The 11,286-nt window shown below is 41.3% G+C and overlaps 1 protein-coding gene across 1 annotated transcript; it reads right to left on the bottom strand.

The window, feature by feature from the left end:
* Positions 1–290: 290 nt before the first annotated feature.
* On the bottom strand, positions 291–4,008 carry LOC306926173 (transmembrane 4 L6 family member 4-like; the record flags this gene model as incomplete). The annotated part of the gene is made up of 6 exons (XM_079505436.1): positions 291–374; positions 702–882; positions 1,536–1,656; positions 3,111–3,248; positions 3,629–3,641; positions 3,994–4,008. 6 exons carry the CDS (start codon positions 4,006–4,008, stop codon positions 357–359), a joined length of 486 nt encoding a protein of 161 aa, XP_079361562.1. The 3' UTR covers positions 291–356.
* Positions 4,009–11,286: the final 7,278 nt, after the last annotated feature.

The raw sequence follows: 11,286 nt of genomic DNA, 5'->3' as shown, positions 1-11,286 counted from the left end.
GCTATGGCCGAATTTAGCACAAGGGGTGTTTTTCATGCAAAAATAATGCTTGGAATGGGTTCAGAATCAGAATAACCCATAGTTTGTCACATGCTAGTGCTACTTAAAGCCTAATTCAATTACCCCAAACCAGACCATATCATTACATATACAATGTCAGATACAGTGAATTGATGTGTACAATCTAAAATTGTATTACTGCATACATATGAGAAAACATATAAATCTTTGCTAACTGCAACAGACATATTTGGACAGAAGAGATGCAGGAGGAATAAGTCCCATTAACTTCAGGATAAATGGAAGACGAAATGTACAGTAGCTCCAGCCTTCCAACATGTGGTAGAAGGAATTGCTCAGGCTGCATCAGGACTCTAAAAGACACAAAATATGGACAGCTTTGAAAAATTACTTTCAAAATAGAAGTGATAACCGGCTATTTTCACAGAAAACAAATCCAAGGGTGTCATTGGATTATTTTAAGTGCATTTTGGATTACTTTACATCCCAAATGTATTAAAAATCAAGTGATAGATCATATTTAAATTTTCTTAATTATGTGTCACTATCTTCACTGATATTAAACACAGCCATCATTCAACATCATTCAAGGTGTGCCAAATACATTTTGTCATGATAAAAATAAAACCAAATCAACCTATGCTTGGACATAATTTAAAGTAAATCTAAATTATACTGACCCCTGCACCGCAGCAGTCCCCACACAGGGCTCCCAGCAGGCCGTTTATCACCTGGACGGCACATAGCACCATCTGGCTCAAACCCATGACCAGCAGTACGGCGAACAAAGACAGATGCCAGGACACCACACCAACTGGTTCGACACACTTTGACCAAATGATGTGGTCAGATAGGTAGTTACTGGAAAAAGAGAGCAAGAAGACAGGATGGTTGGTGTTTCCCAACACAACAGCAACTATACACCAACATACTTATTGTTTGTCTTTAAATGTCTCGATGAATTGAATACACAGGACCTCAATGCAATTTGTACTTTTTTGGGTTATCCTTTTAGCACCTTTTGTATACATATGTACCACTGTACCCTTTTTTGCAAACTATTAATAAAGTATTCAATCAATCAATCAATCAATTCTTATTAACAATGTAAAGGGGAGGCCCGGGTCGGCCTAGCAGTCCAGGCACCCAGGCTGGTAATCCAGCCTGACAGTGTGTCGCAGGTTCGAGTCCCGATCCCGACGACATTTGCTGCATGTCTTCCCCCCCATCTATCTCCCTGTTTCCTGTATATCTATCAATAAAGGCAAAAAGCCCCAAAAATATCTTAAACAATGTAAAGGGGAAATCAAATACAGATTTGAAAGGAGTTTTTTGACCCCCGTAGAGGTAGAGGAAATTAGCTCAGGTGGATCTGATGAGAGTGTCTTGCTCAGAGGCACTTTGACACAAAGTGGGTGGGCCAAGGATCTAACCAGCGAAATACCGATTCCCAGATGGCCTCTCTACGGACTCAGCTACGGCTGCTCTCACAAAAAAAAGAAAAAAGCTCTCACCTGTCAACGAAAGGGTAGATCCAGTCATCGTGAGTGGTAGCATTAATGTTACACTTTGGTCCCTTGTTGATAGCCACGGCAGATATTATGACAGAGTAACCTGCCCCCAAAACACCCACACCTGCAAACAGTATGGAGCTCAGCATCTGGAGACAGAGACCAGCAGGGAAGTGGGTGGAATGGAAAGAACGGTAAAACACAAGAACAGAGAGCAAGGTTGAGAAAGTGACAGAGAGGAACACACAGATGAGGATCGAGGAAGAAACGGGAAGAAGATAACTTTTACTCATGAAAGTCAGTCAATTAAACAATCCTGCATTTGAACTCTTGAAGGACAAAAAAAAACAAGCCCAAAATGTCATATTTTACCAGCTGCACACACACACAGTCACACACACACACACACACACACACACACACACACACACACACACACACACACACACACACACACACACACACACACACACACACACACACACACACACACTAGTGGGTTGTTGCTGGCTGCATGCTATCCCATTGGCTGAAAGGTCGGCTAGAGGCAAAAAGTGTCTGGTTGCCTAGAGACGAGGCAGCTAATCAGGACGATAGGTAGTCAATACAGCAGCCATTGAGAAGGATAGGTCGAGTGGGCGTGAAAGCCAAGCAGAGAGAACATAGACCAGCTGTGCTTACACAGCAGCTGGTAAAAAAGTTGTTTTTGGGGATGTGCTGAGATTATTTTGGCGATACCAACTCAGAGTGAGTGTAACTGAAAGACAGAGATGTCAGAGGGGACACAGACTAGAGTCACTAAGATGGTGTGTGTGTGTGTGTGTGTGTGTGTGTGTGTGTGTGTGTGTGTGTGTGTGTGTGTGAGAGAGAGAGAGAGAGAGAGAGAGTGTAACTGCTGCTATTAAAATGCTTACTTTAAAAGGACTAAAATACAACAATTCATGGTCATAAGTTCATAAAGCATAATTCATAATAATTTCATGATGCATACAATAAATATGTGGTTCATAATTGATTTCATATGAGGTTAAGAATGTAAACATGATGTGATGATAACTTTGAGGCAGAACCAAGTTCCCTGTCTGTCAGTAGCAACACTGGACCATGTTTGATTGACTGATTGATGCATGATTGCCTGGCATTGCAGGCAGGTGGTACAAACTTTGTCTCACTCACTCGGACACTGGTCTGCATGAAGGAAGCAGCAGCACACTTGCAGTTTAGTGTGTCACAAACTGTTAAAGTAAGAAAGACGTCTGAAGCCAAAGCAGACTGTCAAAGGACATTATAAGAACTTTAAGCAACTCAAGATTCAAGAACCTCTTTTCACAACAAGCGGCCAACGAGGTATTTTAGATTAGTCTTTGATGTTGTGTTGTATGTGACACGTTCACCTGCGCATCGCGCATTTCTACATGTTTGGTATTTTCATTTGTTTAATCAATATTATGTATTATGATGCACTTTGTTGATTGATTTATGTGTATTTTTGTGTGAACATAGTTCTCACGGCATGGATGGAACAACTGAGGGATGAGAAGAATGCCCGAAATAAATGCCCGTTTATAAAGAACCGACCTGTGTCGTCAATGTTGGGAGAAGAGCTACAGTGAGAACTCGACTGCTCAACGCGGGTAGGAGAGACGCCAACTCGACTGCTCAACGCGGGTAGGAGAGACGACAACCTCCGCGGGTGACAACGCAAGAGGATCCAGCCTTCAGATACGCAAAGCCCACAAAGTAGGTGTCGGCAACTCGGCATAGCCAGTGCAAAGCAACGGCGATAGACTGTGTCGAAAGAGCAACGTTTCGAGTGACAGCCAAGAAGTTCCCTACCACAATCCTCAAGTTAAAGGTGGTGTGGGAAGCGGTTAAACTTGGAAATTGCAACAAGGACTTGTAGTAAATTGAGTGTTGATAATAGGTGGAGATATGTACCAGGCAGGTTATACAAAAAAGAGAGGCAGTCCAGGCAATGTCCTTTCTTTCCAATTTAGAGTTTATTACAGGACATCTATAAGCATTCCAAATCATGACTAAACAGGAGATGTTCTCTGAGAAGCCCTTATCAAGACATATATCGAATCATGACTTACCAGCAAGATGGTTCTACTGAAAAAGCAAAGCACAACTAACACGAGGTGCTTTTTATACTATATGGGGGTGTGTGTGTGTGTGTGTGTGTGTGTGTGTGTGTGTGTGTGTGTGTGTGTGTGTGTGTGTGTGTGTGTGTGTGTGTGTGTGTGTGTGTGTGTGTGTGTGTGTGTGTGTGTCCATTACCACTACGTAACCAAGGCTGTAACTAAGGAGAATATATTATAGTCACATCCATTGATAAACTTTCCAACATAGCCTGGGAACCATATGACCTATTTGACCTCAGGCCGGCAGAACTGTGGGTGCACATCAGTATTAGTGCATTAGTGCAGTCCAGCCTATATGTTTTCTTCATAAGCATTACCTTGGGTGCAGCCATGCTTAACCTTATACTTATACTTGTACTTAACATTATGCTGTGGGTGCAATACATCTGTGTGCAGTAAGAATGTATATTTGTGCCATGGTATAAAGACATACATACATCACATCAGAGTAGGCCTATTTGTCTCAACAAAGGGAAGGAGAAAAAGGGGTAACACATAGACTCTCAGGCTGTCTAGAGTTATACAGGATATAGACTACATAAGTTTAAGTGTATTATGTGTATCTGGGTTATCAATATACTACATAATCCCCTCTAGAAGGTTAACAAGAACCTTCTTAAACGTATATTTATAACAAAACTATACCGAAACGTATCTCCCAAACAAAACAAAAACAGCAATAACCACTCAATCTCAAAGTAACCTACCCCCAACACAATGGTATCACCTAACCCTCTTGAGAGACAAAAGCATGACACAAATAATAAAAACAACCAAATAAACATCAAACAATAACTAAACACATAATCCATGTGTCATTGTCAACCACACGTTCAAAAATAATAAACCATAAACAATTGACAGAATGCACATCACCAAATATTACATGCATTGAAACACACAAAATAAAAACAAAACATCTAAGTTGAAATGCAAAATCTTCAATGACAGCGGTTTTCTGCCCGTATCCTCCCCCCTACTCACATAAGTATGTATGCTGTGGCATTAACATCCTTATTTGAGTCTATAGTCAGACATATGATTCCTGCAACCCCTGCGGAGGTCGCAGTTGGTCGCCCCGGTTACACTGACGCCAGAAATGGCTGAATTCTCCGCATATGTAACAAGCGCTCTGGTTCCTCTGATGGGAATTACTACCAGGTCCTTGACGTCTAGGTGGTCTAACCCCGGGCAGAGGAGAGTATGGGAGGTACTGGGGTGCAGCCTGGCTGGCCCGTGGTGGCTGCAGCTGACTACCTGGACTAACCCCCATCTGTCTCCCCAGTTGGGCATGAGTCCACTCCCTCTTCATCTCCTCACCTTGCTCTGTCTGAGTAGTTAGCTTTTTGCGGTACAGATTGACATAATGCGCGACATGGTGTATATACATTGCTTTAGTCATGCTGGTAAGACCCACAACCTCCATTAACTCCTTCTGTACTGCCTCAGGCAGGCCTTTTTCAACCTTGCCTCTGAAAACCACCTGCTCAAATTTATTTAGGTCTGGATCGTTCCCTGTGACTGATCTCCATCTTTGATACACCCGGTCTACATAAATTCTTGGGTGTTCAGCTCGACTCATATCCTCAATAAAAATACTGCTGGGGTCTACATTCGTCGGGTAGAGGACCCTCAAAACACGCCAGAGGCGGCTCCTGTATGCATCAAAAAGGTCATCATTAAGGTCATCATTAACAGTTATATCGATATATCTCTGAAGTCCTGCCCAATTCAAAACATTGTCCATCGCATAAACGCCAACTTGCCAGACAATCAATTTCTTAAAATCACCCATCGTCAATTGAATGCCCTCCAAGAGTACATTGAACGTAGTGATCCATGAATGGGCTCCGTCGCAGAGTGGCGGCAGGTTGTTTACAATGTATTTTATGTCTATGTATGAAAATGGACGATAGACCAGGTTGTGACCCTCAATTATCACTGCCATTTGTGTAGCAGTGATAGTGTCGTCCCTCATGTTGCAAACACGTTCCCGCTCATCCATATCATAGTGCCGGGTGACAGCAAGATGTCCTGGCTGTCGCTCAAATGACCACTGGTCACTGTCGTCGTCAGAGCTCACCTCAGAATTCACTGAGTCCCCGCTGCAGTCGTCTGATCCCGAATTGATAGCACAATTTCGTTGGCCAGCGGTGTCATCAGGCCGGCTGTCCTTGTCGGCGGTTCGTTGCCCCTGCTCCGCCTTAAACAAATCTAAGACTGCTATTTCAAATTTACGCTTCACTGTTCGGGCTGTTGTTTTCTCTCCTGCTCTATACGCACGTACAAGGACCCCTATAGTTCTAATAACGTCTTCATTGAAAGTGCCAGTTTCTGGCCATGTCTGTTTAATTGCAGGCCAGCGTCTATTCCATTTCTTTGAAATCATGGAAATACCCCCAATGGAGGGGTTATCCCGCTCCACAACTCCCACTGGGGTTAGAATTGCCTCAGAACTCATCATAAACACTAAATGACTACAAGATTAACACAAAAACAACTGCAGTGACACTATCTGTCCAAATGTTATACACCTAATGTTAAGATCTGAAATCTATTCTATTTCCCAGAAGTTGTTTGTACAACAAGAAATGGGACAATTCACTGATATCAAATCAACAAGCTCCTTATAGGGCACAAAATGGTGGGTTTTTTTTAGACTGCTGAGGGGCCTTTGTAGCTTTAACCCTTTAGTTTCACCCACTAGAGGTGGGGCCAACTCCGTCCCTCTCAGCACTCACACAATTAGCTACCAGCTGATCTGTGACCACGGGGTCATGATCCCAATGGTCCCTGTGCACTATGTGTTTTAGGGAGCGCACGTTTCAGCCGTCGCGTCCACGCCCTCCCACGAAACTCACAGCACACTAAGGCCAGTACTTGTTTTTATCCACACCAAAATACCCTCTTCCAAAACCACTCCTTGTGATTACTTAAGACATCAGACTCAAAAGTCAATCATTACTTATGTGTTCATTTCTTTATCTATTGATTATTCCAAATACGGACCTCATATGAGTCCTGTATAGCTTTCCCTCTCTGTTAGCCGCACATTTATCAGTGCATTGAATTACTTTCACTCTGTATATTAGTTCCTCATCTCTGTCTTTATCCTCGAACCCATAACATGTATAATTGGCTTACTATATGTAACTTAAACTGTTCTCATATTTGACTATATTTTCATTTATCAACTTATTTCTCACTTAAAATAATGGTCTCTATCAGCAATTGGACATATTCTCTCCCAATGTAAAAGTCCCCCCTTGTAACTTTGTGAAGTACATTACTACATTCAGTCATTGACTCATTCATACACGTTCATCACTCTCCAAAGCACATTCATTCCTCAGGGTTCACCCTCATCATCCCATCACATTATATGGAGATCTTATGTATGTATGTACCTATTTTCCTTTCCCACCGTCAAACTAACCGTCCTGTCCCAGTCATGTCCATGCAATGTTTTCCAGAGCTCCGATAATCAGTCAGTCATGCATGCCGATCGAGGAATATGCTCTGTCATTTACATTAGTCTACTTCATAAAGTTCGAGCACGTGCTGAATTGATCTGTGCCGTTATTTTAGTTACAATGAACCAAACAACACAGGTCAACACAACACACCCATATGCAATCAACCAGCAAATATACTTTTGCTTCTATCATTACACACGCATGCCATTAACTCACGGTCTCAGTCTAAAGTCAAGTCGTCATGTCATTTTCTACTCGATATTGACATACCTATTAGGTCTATTATGAGTACATTCCTCACTGTATTTTCTGTGTCTATTAGACTTTAAATGTGTAATGCAATATTGTTGTACTCATTCATCAGCCATTTACTCTGTCCTTTCAGTCCATACGGCTTCTATCACACTTTTCATTCATACAACACACTTTTCCAAACATGTGACTTATCATTGGAAAATATCCCCTGGCTTGCTACCTGCCCGCAAACTTATACTGTCACTAAACTCCTCCTAGTTCAGGTTTTCGTGGCTAGGTGAAACAGTATTATATCAATAATAATATCTGCTTCCTCCTGACAAAATGAATGTACCATAGCCAGTCCCACCACTCAAAATAAGAAAAGGTTCAAAGTCAGAGTTGTATCATGACCTTGCTTTGCCTAGCATATATTTCCCAATGATCTGCCTGCATGCCTGCACAAACACACTCAAATAATTGATTTACAAATACTACTATGTGGTCTATTAAACTTCAAATGGTTTGAGCCATTACTGATCTTTGCAACACCATGGCAGTCCCCAGATCACCGGAGGTCATCTGCAATGGGTCTGCATGCTTTCCCCCTCAATCCAGACAAGGCCTCTGTGTCTTTTGTCTGAGTTCCTGGCCTTTGTTCTGTAGTCTGGGATGGGGTTTGGCTCTGTGTCGTCACTGGACACTCCACATGTGTTTTGGACATAAGAACACAAAAACGATGTTATTAGTATCAATTCTCCAATTCTTTAAACATAACCCTCAATCACATGGGCCTTCACTCACACTCACACAATAGGAACCAGGGTCCAATGATGCTCTTTTGTTTTCATTTTCACTTTAGTTCCAAAATTCAATTGCTCAAATAGACCATTTCTTCCAAACAAGAATGCAAAGGAGATTCCTAATTACTCCCTGTTTCATTATGATATTCCTTTATGTATATAGAGATTTAAAGGTTTCAATTTCACTGTCCATCAATGTCTCCTTTGGATTATTCATTGTTTATTACCTATTATTATTATCATCATTATTAGCCTATTATTATTATTATTATTATTATTATCATTCGTATTATTACCCTTATTACTATTTTCTTAAATGTTCCAAACCAAATCAATATACCTTCCCCCCTTTAAAACATGGAACATTGTGACATCATCATCAACCATGGATTGGAACACTCAACAAAACCGTGAAAAACTGTGAAAGCCAAGCCATGCCATGCCATAGCCGGGAAGGCCAACACCGGCCCCCCATCCCCACCCCACCCCCCTCAATGCTGAGGAGAGCGAGCAGGGAGGAGCACGCATGCAGCAACAAGTAATCGAGTATATCTACTCCCCACTGCCGCGCGCGTGTGGACCATACACTCCTCTCCTATACCCCCTCGGCGCTAACCCGAGGAGCAGGCCGTGTAAAGCCCTGCCATCCCATTGGCCGGAAGGACAGACGCCGAGAAGCGCACAGAGAGAGAGAGAGAGACCAACAACTTTCACTCCCCATATAATAACCACATTTAATACAATAGTCCCAATTCAATATAACAACCATCAACAATATGATCAACAGTCGCATTATCACCATAACAAAACATAACACACCTCAATATCCGCCCTCATTTTATACAAGCAATCCACACAAGACACACGCATACAAAAAAAATCCAATCCAAACACAAAACAAAACTTTTACATTATCCATTCCATCAAGAGTGACAACAACAACACCTTAACACCAAAAGTGTCTAAGAGTATCTTAACACCAACAGTGTCTAAGAGTACACTATCTTAACACAAACTGTGACTAAGACTGTACCATTTCAACAGCTCAGCTTAACACCGTAGGAGTGACTAAGACTGGCAAAAACCACCCGTGAGCCCAAGGCCCCCTTTAAACTAACAAAGTATACATGTCATTCAGTCCGTTCCAGCTGATCTGTTTCGTGGATTAAAGGGTGCGACTCCCCAGACTAGACTGTATAACCAAAAAGGTTTGCAGCAGATATTCACCGTTACGATTTATGGAATTAAAAACTCCGCGCACAGCCCAACATCACCAAGCCCAGTAAAACCCCGGCCATGCGCATGGCCCCCCTTCAATCACACTACACATTTCTTTTCACTTTTTTATTTAGTTTTTTTTGTTTTTATATCTTACTTATGTCATACACATTTATTGTATGTACTTGTCTTTATTTCTAGCAACCGTAGTTCCTACCAATAAAGTAACATGGACTCCCTCTGCCTGCAACAAAAGGCCATATCCCCACCATTATACAACACCCCAACGCCAAATCAATAAAGGTTCTTTCCGTTAACCTGTTCGTGGAAACGCAGTAAGCAGCCAAACAACTCACCAACGTCCCCTCGACAGGTTGTAATCGTCCGCAGCTAAGCTCGCCAGATTTGTAGTAAATTGAGTGTTGATAATAGGTGGAGATATGTACCAGGCAGGTTATACAAAAAAGAGAGGCAGTCCAGGCAATGTCCTTTCTTTCCAATTTAGAGTTTATTACAGGACATCTATAAGCATTCCAAATCATGACTAAACAGGAGATGTTCTCTGAGAAGCCCTTATCAAGACATATATCGAATCATGACTTACCAGCAAGATGGTTCTACTGAAAAAGCAAAGCACAACTAACACGAGGTGCTTTTTATACTATATGGGGTGTGTGTGTGTGTGTGTGTGTGTGTGTGTGTGTGTGTGTGTGTGTGTGTGTGTGTGTGTGTGTGTGTGTGTGTGTGTGTGTGTGTGTGTGTGTGTGTGTGTGTGTGTGTGTGTCCATTACCACTACGTAACCAAGGCTGTAACTAAGGAGAATATATTATAGTCACATCCATTGATAAACTTTCCAACATAGCCTGGGAACCATATGACCTATTTGACCTCAGGCCGGCAGAACTGTGGGTGCACATCAGTATTAGTGCATTAGTGCAGTCCAGCCTATATGTTTTCTTCATAAGCATTACCTTGGGTGCAGCCATGCTTAACCTTATACTTATACTTGTACTTAACATTATGCTGTGGGTGCAATACATCTGTGTGCAGTAAGAATGTATATTTGTGCCATGGTATAAAGACATACATACATCACATCAGAGTAGGCCTATTTGTCTCAACAAAGGGAAGGAGAAAAAGGGGTAACACATAGACTCTCAGGCTGTCTAGAGTTATACAGGATATAGACTACATAAGTTTAAGTGTATTATGTGTATCTGGGTTATCAATATACTACAGACTCAGATCTATTAACCTTGCATATTGAGCTTAGCCTACACGTTTTTGGGATCTTTCTAATGAGCTGGTATTTGCAGTTGTTACATTGCTGGATAGTATAAGAAGAATTTAAATGACTCACTTAAGCAAGTGAACAGAGTTTAAAGGTTTATATAAAGGTGTTTGCATTAAGATTGCAATTTTGTGTTTTACCAAACTAAAGGGTTTAAAGGCATAATTAAGTCATTTTTGTATTTCATGATAAAGGGTTAAAATAATTAATTTTGTTTTCACAAAGGTTTAAGACGTTTAAAGGGTAACAAGCTCATTTTGTGTTTATTTAAGTAAATAGTTTAAAGGACAACTCATTTGGTTTTCAGCTAAACTAAGAAGGTTAAAGGAGAACTAACTCTCCCTGTTTTTCCATAGCAATGTTTATTTATTTGATATGGACATCACATTGCACAATTGTACAATTTGTAGATGCATTGCTTACACTGTAAGCCTTGGTGTATTATCGCGAGTGCTAGTTTTCAACACCTGTGTTATTTAAAAAAATATATCAATTACACAAAGTTGAATTCACTGTGACAGTAAGTGGTGTGGGACAAAAGTACTTCAATTGCATATATTTTAATTTAATGAGTCTGAATTTACCTC

This window comes from Electrona antarctica, assembly GCF_951216825.1.
Source record: "Electrona antarctica genome assembly, chromosome: 7".
In the NCBI taxonomy this organism is placed as follows: Eukaryota; Metazoa; Chordata; class Actinopteri; order Myctophiformes; family Myctophidae; genus Electrona; species Electrona antarctica.
The sequence above is the reverse complement of the archived record's forward strand: the minus strand, read 5'-3'. Positions and strand labels throughout refer to the sequence as shown.